This window comes from Erinaceus europaeus, chromosome 1, assembly GCF_950295315.1.
Source record: "Erinaceus europaeus chromosome 1, mEriEur2.1, whole genome shotgun sequence".
NCBI classification, from domain to species: domain Eukaryota; kingdom Metazoa; phylum Chordata; class Mammalia; order Eulipotyphla; family Erinaceidae; genus Erinaceus; species Erinaceus europaeus.
Window position 1 is genome coordinate 51,967,664 of NC_080162.1, and position 24,253 is coordinate 51,991,916.

Sequence of the window (24,253 nt, forward strand, 5' to 3'; positions counted from 1 at the left end):
AGCCCAGCATGTCCCTCTGACTAGTCTGCGATACCACCACCTTCCACTTTAACACCAGAAAAACGCTAAACCTTCACACACAGGAGTTTACCTGTAGGTGCTTTGTGGTCCAAACCAGCCCAAGTTCCCATTTCCACCACACACAAATGGATGAGTGGGCAGTGTGGAATCCTCATCTGTGCACATTTGCTCATGCACGTGTGTCTAATATGCGATCTTTTTTCTTTTTTTTTTTTTCCACAGTTCATTTACGACGAGAAAGTTTCCTGGTAAGTTCTTCTCTTTCCCTGGTTATGTTGCAAAATTAAATATCTAGAAAATCAGAGTAAGCATTTGGGAACGAAAGAAAATTCCATAGCAGGAACAACTAACATTTCTCAGGAATTCTCTGAATTAACTTTCATCCAGCAATGATCTTTTTCCTTGAACTGGGGTGATGGGCTTCCATTTGGGATCATAGTATCTAACTATCCTTACCTCCCAGGTTAGATATCATGATTAAATTGTACCTTTCTGTCGCCAGCAGTTTGCTGGGTGATGGTCTTTTCAAACTGTGTCCACAGCAAGTCTCCATAAACCAAATTCCACGTCTAGATTAGGAATCACTATCTAAGCTTTTCAATTAATTTTAATTTATTAAAGCTCTGCCCAACATTCAAGGAGATACTAGTGTTCCAAAAGATTGGTAACCTTTTACTTATTTTTGTTTTTACCAGAGCACTGCTCAGATCTGGCTTATGTTGTTGCCAGGGTCTGAACCTGGGGCCTCAGAGCCTCAGGTATGAAAGATTTTTTGCATACCCATTAGGCTATTACCCATTATCTTATTTTGTTTTTCTAATTTTTAATTAGTAATTTAACATCACTTTTACATTTCAGGTGTATTTTTATACTTACACATCAGGTGTTTGTGTTGCCACATACTCCCGCCAAGGTTCTGTGTGGGCCCCCAACACCTCTCCTTCCCCATAGCCATCTTGTGCAAGAGACAATCTGGTTATCTTTCTTCTTTTCTTTCTTTATTTCTTTTTTTAAGCTTGTTTTCTCAACATAAAAAAATTCAGCCAAATTCAACATAGGAAGACATTTGCATTTGGGCCACTATCTAAATCTCCATTTTTGAGATGAGTTCTAAGCAAATCAAATATATTTGAAAAGAAAATAGAAATCAGGTGTATTATGTTTTCTTCATTCTTGCTAAAATTTTCCAAATATCTGATCTGCTGGAATGTATTATGAAATAGTATCAGAAGAATAGTAGACACAGAAGGTGGAGTCAAGATGGAGACTTGGAGACAACAACCAGAAAGGTTCTCCCAAGAATAGTAGATATGGCACTGTCAGCTGATGACTTGCATGGCATTGTCTAAAGCTACAAATGAACTAGGAAAAGACATTAGAGAGTTCACTCTTTACTTTCAGCAAAATTAATGCTAACTATTTGCTGGAGTGACCTCTCTGTGTGTCTTAGGATAGTGCTGTGATTTTCAGGACTTGAGAGTAGTAGGTTCAAGTCCCTGGTCCCCTCCTGCAAGGCTGTGGACAGATCATCACAAGTGGTGAAGCAGTGTTGCAGGTCTCTCTCTCTCTCTCTCTCTCTCTCTCTCTCTCTCTCTCTCTCTCCTCTTCTCTCTCAATTTCTTTCTGCCCTAATAAAAGAAGGGGGGAAGAAAAGGGGAGGGAAGGGGAAGGGAGGGGAAGAAAGGGAAGAGAAATGGAGGGGAGGAGTACAGAAACCAGCACTTTGGGAAATGTTGGGGGTTTTAGAGCCCTTGATGAATGTGAGAGAGAAGGGAAAGTAGGGCTCCACATTGACTTTTCAGAGCTGAGACTGAACTTGGCAGGGGGTATTGAATTGGGTTGTTAGAAAAGTCATGATGCACTTTTTTGCACAGAAAATTATAGAAAAACACATCATGAATTTCCAGATAGCCCAATAGTTTACTTAAAAGGGCAAAGCTGGGTGGGTGCAGGGAGGGGAGAGAGCTATGGAGTAGGAATTGAGAATTCTATTATGATGGGTATTTCTGTGCCATACAGCGAGGGAGTGGGGGTTACACTGACTGGCTGTGTGGATCTGAAGAAGCTGAAAAAAGTGTGGGGTAGATGGGAACTTTGTTACTGACATCCTGATGGCAACTCAGGACATCACCCAGGGAGAGTGTAGGTGAAGAGAGGAGAACATTGTGAGATTTAGGGGCTGGACTGTGAAAGTGGAGAAATTAGGAGGACAAAAAGAAGCCAGGAGTGTAGCCTCTCTGAAGTCAGGAAAGGTTCATGCTTTATGAGGAAAGGCATGTGGTCATTTCTCATATGATGGCAAGAAATTGAACAGCATAACAGGAAACTGTCCCTGGAAGTATGAGAATGTAGGTTGATGGTGGGTGATTCCAGGATCAATGCATGTAGAAGTCAGACCAGAGAAAGTTGACAACTGACTAGGAGGTACTGTCACGGAGGTTCGCAACCCTTTTTTGAGAAGTTTGCTGAGAGAATTGAGAAACATAGCAGAATGGGGATTGGGACATTTTTATTTCTTCTCTCAATAGTGTCCCAAGAACCTTCTCCTTTTTAAAAATTTGTTTAATTTTTTGCCAGCGAGTCTATAGCTGGGGTTCAGTGCCTACATGATTCTACCATTCCTGGTAGACACTTTTATTCTTCCTTCCTTCCTTCCATTCATCCATCCTTCCTTCTTCTTCTTCTCTCTCTCTTCCTCTCTCTCTCTCTCTCTCTCTTCCTTCCTTTCTTCCTTCTAGTTTTTGACAGAGAGTAAGAGACAGAGAGAGAAGGAGGACAACTGCAACACTACTACATTGCTCATGAAGCTTCCTCCTGCAGGTGGAGACAGGGACTTGAACCCAGGTCCTCAAAAATGGCAACTGTACCTTCTATATAGAAGTACCTTCTATAAATCACATATATGCATTTGTATGTTTTTCCATTTTGATAGAGCAAGGGCTCCATGCATTCACAATTTCACTGCTCCCAGGCCACATTTTTAGATAGATAGACAGATAGATAGATAGATAGATAGATGATAGATAGATAGATAGATAGATAGATAGATAGATAGATAGATCCAGGCAGACAGACAGACAGACAGGATCATGACATTGAGCTCCCTTGTGGAGCCAAACTTGGGCCAAGTGCATGACAAGACATATGCTGTGCCCAGTGAGCTATTTCTCTAGCTATCTTTACATTTTTATTTTATCATTTTATTAGTGGGTTAATAGTTTACAGTACAGTTGCTGGCACATGGGTGCAATTTATCTCACCATGATATGTGTCTGAAAAACATTTTCACCCCCAGCTTAGATCATTTTCCACCATCATAAACTAGGAGCACAAAGCTCTCCCCACAAGGTCCCTCCTTTCCCAGAATCCTTTGTTTTGATGGAATACACCAAGGCCATTCCAAGTTCTATTTTATGTTTCTCCTTTCTCTTACTGTTTATTCAATTCTACCTGTGAGCTTATCCTATATTTTTCCCCCTCTTTCTGGCTTATCTCACTTAATATAATTCCTTCAAGCTCCATCCAAGATGAAGTGAAGAAGGATTTCATCATTCTTAACATCTTTGTAGAGCCCATCATATGAACATACTTGTAACTTTAACAACCTGAGTCATATGCATGGCAATGCAGGTACCCTACCTCTCCAACTCTATCCTTACAGCTTACATACCTAGTCTCCCTTCTTATAGCCATCTTGCACTTTAACCACCATTTTAATATTTTAATACCCTTGCAAGAAAATGTTTGTGTGTGCGTCATTTCTACTTGGCTACTTCCCTAGGATTCATTTCTAGACATGTAATTTGAAACAAAATAGGAAGGATAAGACAGAGCCAGCAGTTTCTTCATAGACAAACCTCCTTTTCTCAGAGCCTGTCACTCCTGCAATTAAATAATTAACTATGCAGCAAGAAGTGAACCTAGATATCAAAGTCTCTTTTTTTTTTGTTACTGGTTTTTTTGTGTTTTTTTTTTTAATGAAGTACTCAGGAAGTTGGGCTGTAGTACAGTGGGTTAAGTGCATGTACAAAATCCTTGTGCAAAGTGCAAGGACCAACGCAAAAATCCCAATTCGAGCCCTGGCTCCCCACCTGCAGGGGAGTCGCTTCACAGGTGGTGAAGCAGGTCTGCAGGTGTCTATCTTTCTCTCCCCCTCTCTGCCTTCCCCTCCTGTCTCCATTGCTCTCTGTCCTATCCAACACTGACGACAACAATAATAACTACAATAATAAAAACAACAAGGGCAACAAAAGGGAATAAGTAAATTAAATAAATATTTTTTTAAATGAAGTACTCAAATTATCAAAAGGTCAAAGAACATTTCAGTGGGTTTCATTGTTTTTGTTTTTGTTTCTATTTTTCCCTTGTCTGCCATTCTCTAAACTGAGTTCCTGATTATTCATTCTTAACTTTCCTGCTGGACTCTTTCCTCCCCATACTAGTTCTCTCTCCTCTTATTCATCTCCCACACCCCACCCCATCCACGTGTGTGTGTGTGTGTGTGTGTGTGTGTGTGTGCCTAATCTCTGTGTGTCTATTTATGTTGCTCCTATGTGCTCATTTTTTCCTATCAATTCCTCTAGTGTGCCCTTTGTAAATATATCCTGATAGTTTTACTGAAAGATCAACCTGTAGAAAGATATGTAAATATAGGTTTATATTCCCAAGTATTATAAAAAGCTTGCCATGTTCAAGACATTCTTTTGAGTGAACAAACAGCACAGAGGAATTAATTGCTTTCCCTTTAAATAGAGAAGAAAGCTAAAGATAGTATATAGCTGCATAGCATGTAGCAGAGAGAATGTCTGTGGGCCAGTACATACTTGTAACCTGCCTGGCAGGTTTATCTGCTGTTCACATCAGTTATGTCTCTAAGTAGCCCTATGTGTAGCCAAGGGAACATCTATCTATGGTGACTTTCTTTAACTAATTGTTTTTGGTTTGTATGCAGGTGGGAGTCTTTAGTCCTTGTGCTGATGTACTTTATCTACATTGTCATCATGAAGTAAGTAAAAAACCTTCTTTGTTTCCTTTCCAAAACATTCAGCACATTCAGCATGGTGTGGTGGTGGAAAGCAGATAGGTATCTGGCTGGTTTTAGAAAGTAACATCACACCTGTGCAGTTTCTGGGCAGGCCAAAATGAATCACTGTGATTTTTATTTTAGCAGTCCCAAAGGTTCTCACAGCCATTTGAGAGGGCAGAAGCAAAGCTTTGTGTTGCAGCTGAGACATTTCTCTAAGCTTCACCTTTCTTCAGGATCTGGCAACCTAGCTCATGACTGTTTTATCACTTTCTCTTAGACAAAAAGGAGGTAAAACTCAGTAACGTATGCTTCATAAAGGTTAAGGAAGACAGTGCCTTAAGACTTTGTGGATCTGTTTTAAAACTGCCACATAATTTTCCCCTCCTCCCCTCCCAAACCCACCCTAGAGTCTGGATAACTTGCTGTCTTATCAAGAATTATGAGACTGATCTTTCCTATTCTCTAGGGTAGCTTTTAAGCCTCTTCATCATCAATGTGTTGGTACCTCTCTTTGCCAAGGACCGTTGAGACAAGGACCTTATAAATAACGCAGAGATACTTGGTGGTGCAGCTGCCTGCCCCTTTGGAAACCTCTTCTTTTATTCTAAATTAGTCTAGAATCTTCCCCAGCATATGTGACCACAGGACTGACTGCATCTCTAGGGGGGTATGAAAGTAGAGCACTCTCAGAAGTTGCCAGCTTAGACAGATCGGGTTGCAGTCTGGAATTGGCATATCACATTTTCCTTATAGTTGAGACCTGGCAAAAATTAATTGTGGGCACCTGTGGCCAGGAGCCCTGTTGTGAGTAATCAGTGCAGCCGTTGGCAAATGTCCCATGAAATAGTGAACAAAATGTAGGTACTGGCTTGACTGATGTCCAGGCTATACTATAAGTGATATATCTCCATTCCTGTCAATATGGCCTCCAATACATCTCAGGGACTCACCTATAGTTTAGTGTGAACACAGTATATGGGTCTTCTAACTGGAAGAGGGCATTTCTAGAGTATCCTCATGTTGAATTGTTATGAGATGACTGACAAAATGGATGGAACTGCAGGTGATTATGCTTAGCAAGATAAGTAGAGAGATGAAAGACAACTACCAGATGGTTTCAATTGTATGTGGAATCTAAAGATCTGATATACATGAACTTGCCAAAAAAAAAAGAAGAAGAAAAGAAATTCAAACAAAAAAGAAACATGCATATTGTTTATAAGACCTTTGAGAATGATGGTGGTTATCCTTGGGAGGTGGGAGTGTGGGGATAGAGATCTTTAGAGGTGGGTGTGTTGTGTAACTACAAATTGTAATCTTACAATCTTGCAACAAACTATTAATAACAATTTAATAAAAAAGGAAGCTAGAGGCTTTTACAAAAACATAAGTTGTGCTCTATAGTAGAAGTTCTATTTATTTGTTTATTTGCTTAATAAAGTCAGATATATTGAGAGGGTAAAGAAGATAGAGAGGAGAGTAATACAGACACCTGCAGCATTGCTTCACAGATCATGAAGCTTCCTCCGTGCTTAAATCTGGGTCCGTTTGCATGGTAACACATACACTGTACTAGGGACCCCTGCCTTGCCCCCTACCATAAGATTTCAGTATATGAACTCCTACAAAAATAAGAATTGATGCAAAGGCTTTCCAAAAATTCTGGACTCCAGAGGAAAAGCTCTTAAAGATGGGAGTAGCCATCTTTCTCCTCTTTTCTTCAAATAGCAAAACTATTAGGGAAGCAGTGAGGAGGCTTCAATGGCATACACATCTTCATTCAGTGTTTCTTATTTGACTATTTTGTCCATTTTTAGATTTTTGGAGGCTCTAGGTTTGAAGTGTCAGGAGTTTTCTTCTGGGTGAGGGGTAGCTTACCTAGTAGAGCACACATGGTACAATCCAGAAGGACCCAGGTTTAAGCCTTTGGTCTCCATCTACAGAGGAGGAAGTTTCAGTAGCAGTGAAGCAGTGCTATAGGTGTCTCTTTCTCTGTCCCTTTCTATCTCACCCTTTCCTCAAGATTTCTATCTCTATCCAATAAATAAATAAATAAATACAATAAGGTTCTCTTCTGCCTTTTTGAAAATATAAGTCCAGTATTCTAGAAGAAATTATTGAGTGCTACTACTACATGCTCAGCATTGATCCTGGGTTTTAAATCTGAATTGAGATGAAAGAATGACTCATAATTAATTCCTTAGGGAAGTCACAGAACTAGCAGGGCTTCAGAATAAGATCTCATGTAAAGAAGAATTATTGAAAAATTTTACTACCTTGCATTTTCTGGACCCTATGCCCCTCTACCAAGCCATCATAATGACCATCGAGCACTAGTAGAACACACAGAAGTTAAGATAACACAGTGAGCCAACAGTATCTCTCCTCCACTTCAGACCATTTCCAATGTGAAAGTTAATGAGGTGTGTTTCTGCTGATGCCTCAGATCTGCCAACCTTCCAGCTGTTCAAACCCACAGGATGCAAATAAAATGAGTAACAGCAGTTACTGTGCTCATAGAATATTCTGCATGAATTCTGGTCCTAAGTCCTAAATTGAAGTCTCTGTTCTCTTAGCCATCCCCCCTCTGCAATCAGAGACTTTAATCATTGGGTTTTATAAAATCTGATTTATCAAATTGCATGCTTCACAGTAAAATAGCTTTGGGGTGCAAACACAAAGTTTCAAACACTCAATTAAAAATATGAAACAGAGTAGCAGCAATTAAAAACAGCATATATTTGGAATCGTCAGCTGCTTCCTGGCTAGATGTCTTTACAGTGACTTTAAACATTCTGTATGAAGGTCAAAAGCAAATCAGTGTGGCCATAAAAGTAGAAACATTAAGGGAACAGACTTGGTGTTGGCACCATTCTACTTCTGTACATCTGGCTTGATTCTTTGGGATTTGGTTCCCAGATGAGGCAACAAAGCCTGGTGGTTATGATAAGGTGCTTCACATTCAGCCCAGACCACAGATCTTGCCCCTTACTGGCAGTGGAACCTTAGCCAAGTTATTCAACCATCTTGAATCTCAATTTCCTCTTCTATAAAACAAGCTTACTAATAGTTCCTACCTTACAGGCAAGGTAGTTCACTGTGGGGGTGGGTAGGTGGTGGTGATATCATACCTGATAGAATGCACACATTACTTTGCATACGGATTAGAGATCTGATCTTTCATGGGAATGGGTGAGTTTCACGAGCAGTAATGCAGTGCTTCAGTCTTTCTCTCTCCTTTTCTTTCCTTCCTCCCTCTCTATTTTTCTCTATCTCTGTGAAATAAAGAGAAAGAAAGAGGGGTCAGTGGTGATGCACCTGGTTGAATGTACACATTGCAGTGTGCAAGGACCTGGGTTCAAGCTTTCAATCCCCACCTGCACAATGTGGTGGGGGGAGCCTCACAAGTACTGAAGGAGTGCTGCAAGTGTCTCTTTCTCTTTCTTTCTCTCCCCCTTTCCCTCTCAATTTTTCTATGTTTCATCAAATAGGAAATTAAAAGAAGAGAAAGATAAAGAGAAACAAGGGAGGAAGACAGGAAAAAAAAAAAGAAAGATGAGCAGTAGATTTGTCATGTAGCACCAAGTCCCAGCAGTAACTCTGGTGGCAAAGTAGTAATAGTAGTGGTGGTGGTGGTGGTGGTGGTAGCACTGCATATACCAGACTGATATTCTGGTTCTATCATCTATCTATCTATCTATCTATCTATCTATCTATCTATCTATCTGTCTATCTATCTATCATCTATCTATCTATCTATATTCCTCTCTCTCTCTCTGCCTCTATTCCTCTCTCTCTCTCTGCCTCTATTCATTTTCTCTCTTTCTAGTTAATAAATATATGTCTTTAATATAAGAAATGTAACCAGGCTGGTAGAGACCACATGTTACAATGCACAAGAATCAGGGTTCAAGCCCCCAGCCCCTCCTTGCAAGGGGAAGTTTCACAAGAAATGGACCATTGTTGCAGGTATCTCTCTTTCTTCTCCTCTTCCTTCCCTACTCTCTTGATTTTTCTATCTCTATCTAATAAACAAAAACAAATTAAGAAAATAATAAATAGGGATCAGGTGGTGGTGCACCTGGTTAAGTGTATATATACTACACTGCAAAAGGACCCAGGTTCAAGCCCCTGGTACCCCCCTGCAGGGGGAAAGCTTCACAAGTGGTGAAGCAGGCTACAGGTATCTCTCTGTCTCTCTTCCTCTCTATCTCCCCTTCTCTTCTAAATTTTTGTCTCTATCTAATAATAAAAATATTTTTTAAAGATGTTAAAAAAGAAAATAATAAATATAATATTAATATATTGACTTAGAATAAAACTGTTTAAATATAAACAAACACTAAAAATAATAAATAAAATGACTCACCTAGATACTGCACCTACTTTGTCATACACACTCCCAGGCTCAAGCCTGGCCTTCACTGCACTGCAGGAAGCTTTAGTGTTGTGCTTCTCTATCTCTGTCTCATCTGAAAAAGTCATCTTGGTGCAGTGAAGTTCTGGAAAAGACAAATAATAGATAGATAGATAGATAGATAGATAGATAGATAGATAGATAGATAGATAGGTAGACAGACTAGATAGGATAGATATCCCTACCTTAAAATGATTTTGTAAGGATGAAATACTGATTTATTAACCAACAGGCTTTCTAGAGTACTCTTAATATGAGAGGTGGTACAGTAGTTAGAACAACATACCCACAAGCATGAGGTCTTTAATTCAGTTCCTAGCACTGTATATATCAGACTGATATTCTGATTCCATCTGTCTATCTCTCTAGCTCTTTCTCTCTGCCTCTTTTCCTCTTCTCTCTTTCTCATTAATAAATATATGTCTTTAATATAAGAAATACCTTTAAAAATAAAAACATTCAGGAGTCAGGTGATAGTGTAGCGGGTTAAGCACAGGTGGCGCGAAGCACAAGGACGAGCATAAGGATCCCGGTTTGAGCCCCGGCTCCTCACCTGCAGGGGAGTCGCTTCACAAGTGGTGAAGCACATCTGCAGGTGTCTTATCTTTCTCTCCTCCTCTCTGTCTTCCCCTCCTCTCTCCATTTCTCTCAGTCCTATCCAACAATGATGACGTCAACAACAACAACAATAATAATTAAAACAAGGGCAACAAAAGGGAATAAATAAATAAATATTTAAAAAATAAAAACATTCATAATAATTCCATACATGGTATTATTAGCCTTTTGTTCACATCAGAATAAATGTATATCACACAGTTGTACTTTAGAAGTAAACTCTCTTAGAAAAGGGGACTCATAGCAAGAAACACTAAGCTTCCTGTCCCATTCCTTCTACTAGTTATGCCGATCACATATCACCCAGAACTTCATGGAAACGCTCAAGTAGAGAACACCATTCCCCTTTCATATCAGAAACCATGCCAACTAGGGAAATTCTTCTCGGATGACAAGAGTACCTAGTGGGGGGTGTATTGTGTGGAAAACAGAAATGTTGTATGTGTATAAACTATTGTATTTACTATCAATGGTAAAACATTAATCCCCAATAAAGGAAAAAATAAAAATTTAAAAAAGAAAAGAAAAAAAGAAGTAAACTCTCATATAAGTCAGTGATTCTATTAGGAAAATAGCTTCTGAGTCAAAATATAAATATCCTGCCTCCTGCCTATTGTTACTAGTATATCTGGCTCTCCTATTGAGTCTAGAAAGTGAGGGAAACCTTTATATTAAGAAGAACAACAAATATACACAGAAATCAGCAGAGTGGCATGAACCTCACATGTTCACCAGCAGTCCCAATATCAGCCAATGACTGACTGTCCCATCCACACTCCTATCCACATGATTTGAGTCCCCAGACAACATACCAATTCACCTTCAAAATTCCAATATATGTCTCTAAAAGGTTCATTTTAACTTAATTGCATTATGGTTATCACACTTGATATTAATACTAATTCCTTGATATAATTAAACATCCAGTTGGTGTTCAAATTTTTATTGTTCTCAAAAATGTGTTTTCTATAGGTCTCTTAAATGTCACAAATATTTAAAACTCAGAATTCAAAGAAATCTCACTGCAATCAATTTTATTCCACCTTCTAAATATCTTTTAATCTACAAATTCCCTCTTTGTTGTTTCTTTTCCTTGCATTTTTTAACATAATTCGATCATTTATTCTATAGCGTTTCCTAAAGTTTGGAAGTTGTTTGTTATACCCTGGGTCTTCTTGTTTTCTGTCAGCTATTGGTTAGATTCATATGATGCTGTGTTCCAAGCAGCAGTGAGCTCTGCCATTAGTAAGCACATTGATACCTGCACTGCCCCCCACCACTGATGCTCAGTGTATACCTCCATTACTTCACTACAACTGAGAAATAGTGGAGATTCTACTCCTTGCCTCTTATAAGCCTTGAGGTTCCCTAGGATTGGCTTTCCCACTTCTGTTTTCACAGTCACTGCCATCACTGTTGAATAATTCTCCATTGCCCCTCAGAAGTGATGGAAGAATTACAAACATTCAGGGAGTACAGAAAAGGCTTCACAAGACAGGTATTCCAGTCACAGAAGTCCTCTTCATCTTTACTTTGATGGCTACGGTGTCCCCATAGGCCCTCCCACCAGGAGAAGCCTTGATTGAGAACAAGCACAGGATATAAGAGGGAGGGACTCCAGAAAACATCTGGTCTGTGATAAGAGGATAGAGTACACAGCTTGTGTGACCAGTTGGCGATCTGAGTCTCCATGTTTGATTGCCATTCCTATGGGGACCCAGAGATCATGCTGGTGGGATACCTCACTGGGTTACACCATGGTCAGTAAGCCACTGAGGCCTTTGAGGCAGGGTGGTGGGAGGCAACCTAGAATATACTAGAAACTGCTGGATGTCTTTGTCCATGAATTTTCCATGGAGAATTCCTCTTTGGGAATCTTGCTTTATTTATTATTTCATAAGGGAGAGAGAAGTAAAGAGAGAACCAGATCATCAGTCTGGTACTTGAAGTGCCAGGAATTTAACTCAGTACTTAATGTTTGAGAGTCCAACACTTATTCACTGTTGGCCCCTCATGATCTGCTATGGGAGTGATCTAATATAAACATTAAGGAAAGCTGGGGAGTAAACATAATGATTATGCCAAAGACCCTCATGCCCAAGAGAAGAGACTGAAGGCAAGAAGCTTCCAGGCCTTCTTTTATCCGTTGGGCTACGACATGGAACAGGCTTATACCTAGCAATGAGCCAACTCAGAACCGACAAAGAAATTCTGAGGTCCAAGGTTCAGTATCCAATGCCACCATGAGTCAGAGCTGAGCAATATTCTGTGTTCACTCTCTCTTTCACTCTCTCCTCTTTGCATTTGTCTCGGCATCTCTCTTCCACTAAAAATAAAATTAATAAACATAAAGGAACCAAAAAACTTATCTGGCAAAAGCATCCTAGGAGCTTGCATAAACTTCTTCCAACCAAACACAACATGTAAGAAACACGATACAGTGTTTTCACTCAGTCATTCTGGAAAGTCATAGCCCAAGATATTTTCAAAAAGTCAAGAGACTTTGTCACACCTAGGCACAATAATGACAGAGATGCATAGCTGACAACTTGTAATTATTGAAAAGCGAAGACAGAGACCTCACCTGCCAGCCAGTCTCTAGCATGTAGGCTACGACATAGGCATTGAGTGTCAACATAGATGTGACATGCTAGGTGGAGAAAGAGAAAAGTGTCTGGTTAGGACAGTTGTCTATCTAAAGGAACATAAGATGATTAGTAATAGCAGTGATAACCAGGGTTCCCCCCACCACAATGCAGACTGAGGGAGCTGCCGGAGTTCTCAGGGCAGGAGGGTTGGAACGAATGCACAGAAAACACTGATGCACTCTTTCTGTTTATGGCTTTATTCAGGTATAATGCTTGCATACATCAGTGCTTTGAAAGGAGGACTAAAGGTGCTGGAAACATGGTCAATGGCTTGGCCAACAATGCTGAGATTGATGATAGCAGCAACTGCGATGCCACAGTGGTGCTTCTCAAGAAAGGTAACCAGGGAGACTCTGTCTGGTAGAAGGTGCCAGAAAGCCAGCCAGCCTGCCTGCCAGGCCAGGGCCACCACAGGCATACAGATGGCCTGAGAGACTGATGCTACCCTGAGAGAAGAGACTGAGGGAAAGAAGCTTCCAGGCCTTTTCTCCACTGGGCTACATCGTGGGACAGGCTTATACCTAGTGATGAGCCAACTCAGAACCTGCATAGAAATTCTGGACAAAACTAGATATGATACGAGGAAATTAGAACAGGATGGCAAAGGAGAGGAGACCAAGGGTTTTTGTCCTGTCACAACTAACCTCTGTGACCATGAAACAAGTGACAACCACTCAAAACCTCAACTTTCCTCTTCTACATACTGGCAGTAATTTTTATTATAAGTAAAAGAAACGAAGCATGTACAAATAATTAGCACAATATTCCATTAATTATGGGTGTTACTAATATGCTACTATACTCAAATTTACTTTTAGACTACATTACCCCCTTTTTCCAAGCTATAAAATTTTTGTAAATTACCTTTTTATCATCAAAGTAACCCTTAATATTCAATAAATTTTTATTAAGCAGTTGGTAAGTTAACAGAAACAACACAGTGTCCTTGAACAAATAATATTTTTTCTTAGAAGACACAGAAAATTATCATTTGTCTTTTTCCGAAGATCTGTTTCATTTTCATTCAATTTTTCTTTATTTTCTCCATGAAATATGAAAGTTTACTTTTCTTGGTCCCATATCCATATGGCTGCTTTGCAAGAGAAGAGAGAGAAAAATAATGGGAAAATCCTTAAGTAATTCTCAAACTGATGTCTAACTTTGAAATTTGTTGTCAGTTATTAGATTTTGAAAATCAACTATTTAGTATACTTTTCTGACTAAGTACATGCATACTTAAAAAATAAAACAAAACTATAGAATGCCATCTCACATAGAGATTTTATTTCTTCTCTTCTGGGTGACATAACCATAAAAGGAATATTCTTAGAAATTCTTAGAAAAGGGGAATCAGGCAGTAGCGCAGTGGGTTAAGTGCACGTGGCACAAAGTGCAAGGACTGGTGTAAGGATCCTGGTTCGAGCTCCCGGCTCCCCACCCGCAGGGGAGTCTCTTCACAGGTGGTGAAGCAGGTCTGTAGGTGTCTATCTTTCTCTCCTCCTCTCTGTCTTCCTCTCCTCTCTCCATTTCTCTCTGTCCTATCCAACAACAATGACATCAGTAACAGCAATAATAATAACTACAATAACAATAAAAACCAGCAAGGGCAACAAAAGGGAAAATAAATATAAAAAAAAATAATAAAATTTAAAAAAGAAAATCAAAGAGTTCTTCCTAGTATTAGTCAGTGTTTCTGTAGAGTGTTTCATGCCATAGTGGCTGGGAAAATAGAAGTGAGTCCAAAGAGAGGCTGAGGCCAGGTACTCTTGAGCTCTGTGCTCATGTTGGACATTCATAAAGGAGACATGTGAGTCACATCTGTCAACAAATCATTTCACAGCATATGCCAATCCTCTTCTGAGCTTTGGATCTCTGCAATGTGGACAACACATGCATCTACCCCCTTGTTGTCCTGTGCATAAGCTGGGCTGTAACAAAATGTACGTTTCTCCACTGTGCCCTACACTTGACGCCAAGGTCAGGTTTGCAGCTTCTAACAGCTCTTGGGACATCATTGACATCTGATGGAGATGAAGAGCTATTAAACATTACTGAAGTCCTTTCTAAGTCTCATATCTCTGCATAATGGGGAAGGAATCCTTTGAGGATAAGGAAGAGTATTCTTATATGATCACTCATTCTTACCATGTCAATGAATGATACTTAAATTGTTTTGAGTCATTTCAAAAGAGTTATTAATGAATCCCCATTAAAAACAAATTTTGAATCTTCTATAAACTTTTCTCACTACAACCTTGCCTCAGTGGATGGATGGATGGATGGATGGATAAGTTGGTGGGTAAGATGAAGGTAAGGAAGGTAGATGAGAGCATGTATGAATTCAAGGGTGGGAGGATAAGAAGCAAGAAGGAGAGAAGAAAGAAATAGAAAGAAAGTCTGAGTAGATATCTTTTTTCTACTTCTAGCTTCAGTGTTATTTCATTTTTTTTATTTCCTAGCCAATTTCCACCGCAAAGCATCAGTGATCATGGTAGATGAACTGTTGTCAGCCTATCCACACCAGCTTTCTTTCTCTGAGGCTGGCCTTCGAATCATGATCACCAGCCACTTTCCCCCTAAGACTCGACTCTCCATGGCCAGTCGCATGTTAATCAATGAGGTACTTGGGGGAAATCAGGGTTCTTTTGCAACTACACAAGTGGGAAGCTGTGGGATGTTTTGGGAAGTGGAGAAAATTTCTTGGTCTGGAAACAGAAATGCCTCACCTGACATTGAACATAGCAGTATCCCTCCACCACAGCCTATCATCTTTGCCCCGCTAAAACTGTTGTTTGTCCTTGTCTTTCATCTTCCTTTCACACATAGAAAGACCTGGTCTGTACCCCAGTTCACGAAAATTCTCCCATCCCCTTATACCTCTCTTTTTGCTTTCACACTCCAATATGATAAATCCCACTGATGTGGGACAGACTCACTTGCTAAATCAAGGTCACCTTCATTAAAAGTAGTGTGGACACTCTGACCTGAATTTTCTATGTATTCCTTTCTCTGGAGTGAAAGCCTTATTAATACTTTAATCCAAACACATTTGTGTGACTTCCTTACATAGCCAAGGATTCTCATCTTCTGAAAAAGACAGATAGCACTGTAGTGCACAGTCAAGAACACTGATGGAAAAGAATTTTGCATCTGAGACTTGGAAATTTTCCCATTCAAAGGATGTGTAAGTTCCAGTGAGTCGTAAATGATTCATCCTTGCTCCAGAAAGATATCTGAGTTGGTTATTACTTTGTTGAAACCCTTAAGACTTGACTACAGTTTCCTGAAGCATCTTTTTGCCAGCTACTTGGGATGTAGCCTAATAGTACTCTAGAATGTGAGAATTTGGTCCTTCTCACCATGGATGGATTGTGCTTTACTCTTTCCAGAGACAAAGACTGATCAACAGCAGGGCTTATGCCAATGGGGAATCTGAGGTAGCAATCAAAATCCCAATCAAACATACCGTGGAGAATGGGACAGGGCCCAGCAATGCCCCGGACAGAGGAGTGAATGGGACCCGGAGGGATGATGTTGTGGCTGAGGCTGGCAACGAGACAGAGAATGAAGACAATGAGAACAACGAGAATGATGAGGAGGAAGAGGAAGAGGAAGATGATAATGAAGGACCATACACACCTTTCGACCTCCCCTGTAAGAGGTTCTATATCTAGACTGGAGTGGTGGAGGGGGCTATTTTGAGGCTGCCAGGTAGATACTCTTGACTTTGGTAATCACTTTGCCATTCAATTCAAAGAAATATCTCTGTGTGAACATAAAAATGACTTGCATTAATTAGTTAATAATTTTCATTAAGGTGGTGCCATAGTAGAGGTTCCAGAGAACCCCTCAGGATGGTGACATATGATCATTGGTTGAAATGTACAATTTGTTAGTATTTTGCAGAGAGAGACCCTCTCTTAGCTGTGTTTCAGGACTTTCGAATGCTGAGGAGGACCTCATGACCTGTGTCAGCCAGGTGGTCTGGTATTTCGTCCATCATCTTCACCCATCCTGTGACAATTAACTAAAGAAGCTATTCTTCCACAGTCAGCCCTGAAAGACATGATCAGCCTTCACAGCTGGTCCTTTTTTCTCCCTTCCTACCTTTACTGTCATTCTGGTGTCTCCCTAACCCCATTCCTATGAGCTGCTGTTTCTAAGGTAGATAGACCAAAGATTGCAGACTTGGGGGGGAAGCACACTGTTCCCAGTTGACACAAAACTTGGCTTCTCCAGCAGCCTTGACCTCTCTCTCACCCATGAGTGGAACAGGTGAGCCATGGCCTGAGAATTTGGCCTATCCTCTAGATCTTCCTAGAGTGTCTGGCTGTTACAGGTAGAGTGCATTGATTTATCTCACATACATGGTCAAGTGTGAGGGCTTATTTAATATTTGCACATGCTCATCAATGTCTGCATTTATAGGAGGACTCCCTTTAATGGTAGGAGGAGGGTTTGGAGAGTCAGAGTCCCGTGTTATCGCTGAATGCAAAGTCTTTTGGCATTCTGAAGACATTGAGCAAAATTCATATCAGAACTGGCCCCTAGGTCCCATCCAGTCTCCTGAGAGTATATGTACTGTTTGTCAAGCACAAATACCTAGATTTCCAGCCAGATTCTATTCCCCAAACTCTAGAACTACGCAGACAGAGTTAATGGTTTCCTTGTTAGTAGACCATCTTGAGGAGTAAAATGAATACTGGCTCTTTATCTATTTTACCACCCTTTGCTGTATTTCTTATAAACCTCATTCCCTGTCATTCAAAGTAGAGATATTTTAAGGATAAAATAATCAAACATTCCTTCCTTGTAAGCTTTTGTTTTCATTTCCTATTGTCATGCCTTAAATGATCCCCACATATGAGGGCTGGGAGATAGCTCACCCTATGGTGCTTTTCCATGCCTGAATCCAAGCATTCAAACCCAGCATCACATGCGAGCACCATGGATATCACTGGAAAAGCTTTCTGGATAGAGTGATGATGAGGTGTCTCTCCTCTATGTCTTTCTTTCCCTCTCTAAGTTGAAAGAAAGAAGGAAAGAAGGAAGGAAGGAAGGAAGGAAGGAAGGAAGGAAATAGAGAAAGAAAGAAAAAAGAAAGAGAAAGGAAGAAAGAGAGAAAGAGGAAGTAAGGGAGAGAGAGGGAGGGAGGAAGGAAGAAGGGAAGGAAGGCAGGCAATTTTGCTAAGTAGACCACTAAATAATGTCATGTATGCATAGGGTTAAGTCCATTCCCCAGCACAGTATATAAAAAAAAATGGGGCTGGGAGATAGTTCACCTAGTAGAATGCATTCTTTACTGTGCAATCACAATGGAAGCATCATGCAAAGGGAAAGCTTCACAAACAGTAGAGCTATGCTCCCTCTCTGTGTTTCTCTCACTATCTGGAAAAACAAAGAAGATGAAGATGACTAAAAAGAGTCTGATGGGAGTGGTGAAATTATGTAGGTGTCAAGCCCAGCAAAACCTGGAGGTGGGAGGCACCAAAAAAAAAAAAAAAAAAATCAAATTACCACAAGTTTAGCTACTTAGAACAACACCTACAGTGACACAGGAGGTGGTGCAATAATTAAGTGTTGGACTCTCGAGTATGAAGCTCCAAGTTCAATCCCTGGCATTACATGTGCCAGAGTGATGCTCTGATTGCTTTCAATCTCTCTTCCTCCCTTTTCCTCCTTTCCTCTCCCTCCCTCACCCTTTCTCTTCCCCCTTTCTCCCTATTCCCCCTCTGCCCTGTCTCTTCTCTCCCTCACTCTCCCTTTCTCCTCTTCCTCTTCCCATTTCCTCTCCTTTTTAAATGGATCTTTAAAAAAAAAAAAAAAGCTACAGACTGTCTCCTCATCTGTAGGTCAGCAGTCCAGTATGACCTGGCTGAGCTTTAGAGGCTCACAAGGCCACAGTAGAGAAACAGGTAGACTTGTTTTCCTTCCAGAAGTTCTGGGGAGAATCATTTCAAGCACACTGACAGAATCTGTTTCCTTGTGCTTCTGTTTCCTTGATGCTGTCACCAAGAGGTGGCCCACTGCTCCCAGAAATCACATGCATGCCTGTCAGTGCCCCCTCCCCAACCTTCAAGCCAGCAATAGCAGGTCCACTCCTCCTCACACCTCCGAGTCTTTCTTACTTCCCACCCCTCCTGCTTCTGAGGGTCCCTGTGATTTCGATCAGGCACCTGCACAGCCTCCCTTCTGGAGACCAGCCCTGCTGTGGAATGTAGCAAGGTCACATACTAGTCTCTCGTCATCCTCCAAGGGTCTGAGAATCAAGGTGAAAATAGCAGTGGACAGGCTGAGAAGTCTCTAAGTAATCAGAAGCCCCAAACCCCAAGTGCATGTCTCCAGATAGAAAGTTTGTTGGGAGTCATGGTGGCAGGTGTGGACATGGGAACTCCACCTCACGTACCCTACATCCTTTAGAAGCCCAGAGATGAAGATGGAAACTGTGCTCAGAATAGCTCTGCCACTCTTGAGGCTTCATTCCAGGACCCTGAGCTGATGAGTTAGGAAGTGTAATTCTGCCTTCTATACCAGCCCTTTCACCTGAGCGCCCTTGATATAATGCAGGTTCTGACTTGGAAGGTCTGGAGTTGAGCTCAAGATTCTGAATTTTTCGCCACTCCCACCCCCACACCCACCCCCACCCCCACTGCGGATAGTAGGCTCAAAGCCTACACACACACTAGAGAGATTCAGGGTTCTTCTGAGGCACTGTAGAGCCCAATTCAAAGCAATATTCCACCTCTGACATGGAAATATGGCTCATCTGACTATGAGCCTCTACTTTTCTCTGCTAGCTGCTGAGAATTCCTGCTCTAAGGAACTTCCAGTTGAGAGGGAGGATTGAGTATCAGCCAGATCTTCTTGAGGCAGATCTCCCCAGTGGCGAGCCGGCTAGAGCACCTCAGGCCAGCAGAGGGCACCCGAGGAGCAGGAGGACTCAGTCCCTGAACCCTGAGTTGGGTTCTTCTCCAGCACAGTTCCTTGAGCCTGAACAAAAGTAGCTCCAAAGAAAGCCAGACATTTTTCCTTTCTTGGTAATCTACACAGGAGAAGTCTCTGCACTGCATTCCTGTTACCTGAATTTAGGGCTATTTTCTCTTCAGTGTTAGACTATAATGGATGTGATGAATAGATAAGTAATGAAGTGTATATATGGCATACATATGTGTCTGTCTCGTGTGCATATGTGTACACATGTATATGTGCAACATGCACATACATTATTGATAAGATGTGCACATGAAATGTTCGTAAATAGATAAAATCTATATATCTTATATGCTAAATACTTGTATATTTGCACAGATGTTGACATACCTATATTTGTATGTGCATATATGTAACCATGAAATACATGTATATGTATATTATATACACACCTATGAAATACTATATGCACACATATAAATTGTCTATATATGTATATATATATTCTTACTTGCAGGGAGTCTTACTTTTGACTTAGAGAAAGAAAAAGCATTTATATGTGCATGTACGTAAACACATTTCTATAGGGAAATGTTAGCATTTTTTTTTACCAGAGCACTGCTCAACTTTTCTTATAGTTTAGTCATAGTTTTGATTTTTTAATAGGTAAGTGAAAGTAATTTCTCTTCCTATAATTTGTATATTTCTTCTTTGGTTAGGCATGTAGTTTATACTAAGCCTGGTGTTTGTCTGTCTATCTGTCTATCTGTCTATCTGTCTCTCCTCAACCCCTTTCAACCCCTTTTCAACCCCTTTCAATCCCTTCTTCCCTTGAGATCAGGAAGACAGACAAGGAAGCCAGTGAAAAGATGATGAAAGACACAGACTGATGAGTGGCTTACTGCTACATTGCAGGATTTAGAAATGCTCATGATTCCAGATTAAATTTAGCATTCAAACTTGTGCCCATATCTTGGGTTCTGCAGCATTTAAAAGTTCCTCTTACAGCAATTCTGAGATAGTCTTTGCTTAGTAATCCAGTCAAACACAGTCTTGGTATTCTCATCATTCATTTTGCCATCTTCAAATCTGTCTTTTGCATCACTCCTTTTTGCATCACTGTCTTTTGCATTGCCACTGTATGACAGAATCTGTTTCTTTTGGTGTGGGATGTGCCAGGACTCAAAGACAAACTTTTGTAGATGCAATATATGTGCTCTGCCACTGAGCTATATCCCTTGTCCCCATCTTCAGATCTAACAAGAAGCACGGTAGCTAATAGGAAAAGTGCCGCATACTGGTATAACATTATGGGAAAATGTTAAATATTTCATTGATTATCATTCAAACTGTAACTTAAAATGCCTCCTTGGGTGGGCGGCAGCGCAGCAGGTTAAGCGTGTATGGCACAAAGCGCAAGGACTGGCCTAAGGATCCCGGTTCGAGCCCCTGGCTCCCCACCTGGAGGGAAGTCGCTTCACAGGCGGTGAAGCAGGTCTGCAGGTGTCTATCTTTCTCTCCCCCTCTCTATCTTCTCCTCCTCTCTCCATTTCTCTCTGTCCTATTCAACAATGACAGCAATAACAGCAACAACAATGATAAACAGCAAGGGCAACAAAAGGGGAAAAAAATGGCCTCCAGGAGCAGTGGATTCGTAGTGCAGGCATGGAGCCCCAGCAATAACCCTGGAGGCAAATTAAAAAAAATAAAAATAAAAAATAAACCTCCTTAACTCTAGTGGGAATATAAAATGGGAATCTCATTTTGTGAAACTGCTGTTTGGTAGTTTCTTATAAAGTGAAGTAAATGCCCAATGACTCAGCAGTTCTACTCTTATGTCTTCACCCAAGAGAAATGAAAGCACATCTGCCAAAAAGACATGACCAAGAATGTCCAGAGCCGCTGTAGCCCTAATACCTGAAAATTGTCAGCAACTCAAAATTCTCATCCTCTCGAGACTGGAAAAATTATACGCAGCCATGCGTTGCTTAATGATGGGATGTGTCCAAAGATATGTATCAGGAAGGATTGTCATTATGTGAATGTCATAAAGTGTAATTACATAGATCTAAATACTATATCCTACTATGCACATACGCTATATACTATAGTGTATCAGGATCACCATTGTATATGCAGTCTGTTAACCAAAACATCCTTAACTGACTTGTGACTATATTCATAGGATGGAATACTATGCAGCAACTTTAAAGGATAAATTTCTGACCTATTAGTGAATTTCAAGTAATAGTAAAGCTACATTATCTTGAATGAGAGCAAGTCAACAGAAAAGAAAATTATATGGTATCATTAGTCTGGAGAATAGGGGGAAAAATCAGTCTGTGGAGGTGGGGAGTGGACTTGGAAAAGACACAATGGCTTAAGCCTTGTAGACTGAATAAAAAATACATAATGGGGGGGAGAAAACCATTTGAATCTTTTAGGAAAAGTGCAATGTGGCAAGGCTTACGTACAGGTTATTAATATAGAGGTTTGGTGGAACAGAAAAAAGAAGCTCGATAAATTTTGTTCCTTTTTTTTTTTTTTTTTGTCTCCCCAGCTGGCAAACTGGAAACAGTAAAATGGGCATTTACCTGGCCACTGAGTTTTGTCTTATACTTCACTGTCCCCAACTGCAACAAGCCCCGATGGGAGAAATGGTTTATGGTGACATTTGCCTCTTCCACATTGTGGATAGCAGCCTTCTCCTACATGATGGTGTGGATGGTGAGTGTGGTGCAGACCCTGAGGCATCAATAGAGGTTTTTTATAGAAAAATGCAGTCAACCATAGAAGAAGAGGAATTGGCGGGGGGGGGGGGGGTGCTCAGGAAACAGTATTATAGCTTGAGGCATGGAATCTCCAGCACCACCATAAGCCAGAACTGAGCAATGTTTTGGTGTAAAAAGAAGGAAGAGGGGGAGGGGGAGGGGAGGGGGAGGGGGAGGAGGAGACACAGAATGGGAGCAGTAGCAACTGTGTCCATCCGCTATGTAACAACTAAAAACTCAGTTCCTTGGAATCATGGGGTATATTCTGCTGCACACACATGTCCAGGTTGACTGTGGTTGGACTAATTTTAGTGCTGGGCAGCAAGACTACATTTGATTCAGGCAGCAACTGGGGTTCCTGTTTGATCCATGTGTTTGCTAGATTTTCCTAGGACCATTGGCTCTCTGTGGGATGCTTTTCTTATGGTGGGTCACTGGGATACAAGAGAGCACATGGAAACATGAGGTGCCTCCCAGGGCCTTAACTGGGATTGACACAATACCATTCCATCCCCCTGCACCCCCCTCTGCCCCACCCACACACATACACATTTCATTTACCAATGCCATTATCAGTGAAGTAAGAGAAATGTGCATGCCCTACTCTAGTGGGAAGAACAGCAGAGCCACAAGACGAAGGAAGAGATTGGAGGGTGATAGCCTCTTGTATCACTGTCAATTTCCCTATTTAGGTCTCAATTTCATTAATCAGAAAATTGTCCAGGTGACCACTCAAGGATCCCTCCAGAGGCTAAAATAATGATTTGAGAATTGGCCTTTATTATGGGCTGTAACTTAAAAGAGTCTCTGACCCATAGGCATTTTAAGACGCCCAGTCATGTAGAACACATTGCCCATTTATAACTCTACATTTTAACTGGGAAGAAAGCCTAATTAGCTGGTCAGAAGTTTAAATCCATGACAAAGTTGTGATATCTAAATTAATCTTGCTTGAGTATTTGACATATATGCAATTTAAATTCTGCAGAATTTAAACTCACACACTCAAAAATGGGTTCAGAAATAATTTAGAGATAATAGCAAATTTGTAAATCTGATGCAGCTAACTCATGACTGCTCGGTGTCATAATCAGGCTATTTTTTACAATCCAAATCTTGTGCTTAAGGATTTCTTCCTCATTTTGAATTTATTGATGTTTGTATGTAACATGTTCATTGACTGCCAGTGTTGTTCCAGATTTGGGGAATAATGGTGGTGTCTCTTCCTCACTGTGAAGAATGTTCAGTGTCTTTCTCTGAAGTCTAATAACATCTAAATTAACCTGCCGGTTTGAGGTTCCCATCTTCTGTTTTCCTCCTTCCAGTCTGTTGGAGGTTCTTTGAGAGATATCAGTGAGAGGGAGAGGGAGAGGGAGAGGGAGAGGGAGAGGGAGAGGGAAGGAGGGAGAGAGAGAGAGAGAGACAGAAGGAGAAGTGACCTAGTTCCAACCACCTGGAGAGATGTTTCTCCAAACCTCCAGAATCACCTGCAAAGGCAGTGACACCAGCTAGCAAGCAAGCAGCAGGCTCTGCCACGCTTCTCCAGTTCAAGTCCCACTGAGCCAAGCTGGATTCCTGCCGGGACCAGACTGAGTGTTAGAGAGGAAAAACAAGGTTTGGCCAGGAAGCATGCAGTTCCATCTCACAAAGGTTCCTCAGAACAACACAGTGTTAGAGGTTTCTGCATCTCACTTTCCTCCCTAGAGAATGGAAGGCAGAGAATCAGAAGGCCATCCCAAGTTCATTCAGCACTGACAGAAATGAGGTGCATGCTCTGGCTTGAAAGGGGCAGAACAGGCATCTCAAGGGATTTAAATTACAT

General features: G+C 40.9%; 1 protein-coding gene across 1 annotated transcript in view; it reads left to right on the top strand.

Moving 5' to 3' along the window:
- Positions 1–24,253, top strand: part of SLC24A3 (solute carrier family 24 member 3) — a 630,513-nt gene that overhangs the window by 574,150 nt on the left and 32,110 nt on the right. Inside the window, exons 8-13 of the mRNA XM_007525384.3 lie at positions 244–269; positions 4,973–5,026; positions 12,935–13,068; positions 15,190–15,350; positions 16,120–16,384; positions 22,221–22,387. Of these exons, the coding sequence (XP_007525446.3) occupies positions 244–269; positions 4,973–5,026; positions 12,935–13,068; positions 15,190–15,350; positions 16,120–16,384; positions 22,221–22,387 (807 nt within the window). The remainder of the gene's footprint in view (positions 1–243; positions 270–4,972; positions 5,027–12,934; positions 13,069–15,189; positions 15,351–16,119; positions 16,385–22,220; positions 22,388–24,253) is intronic.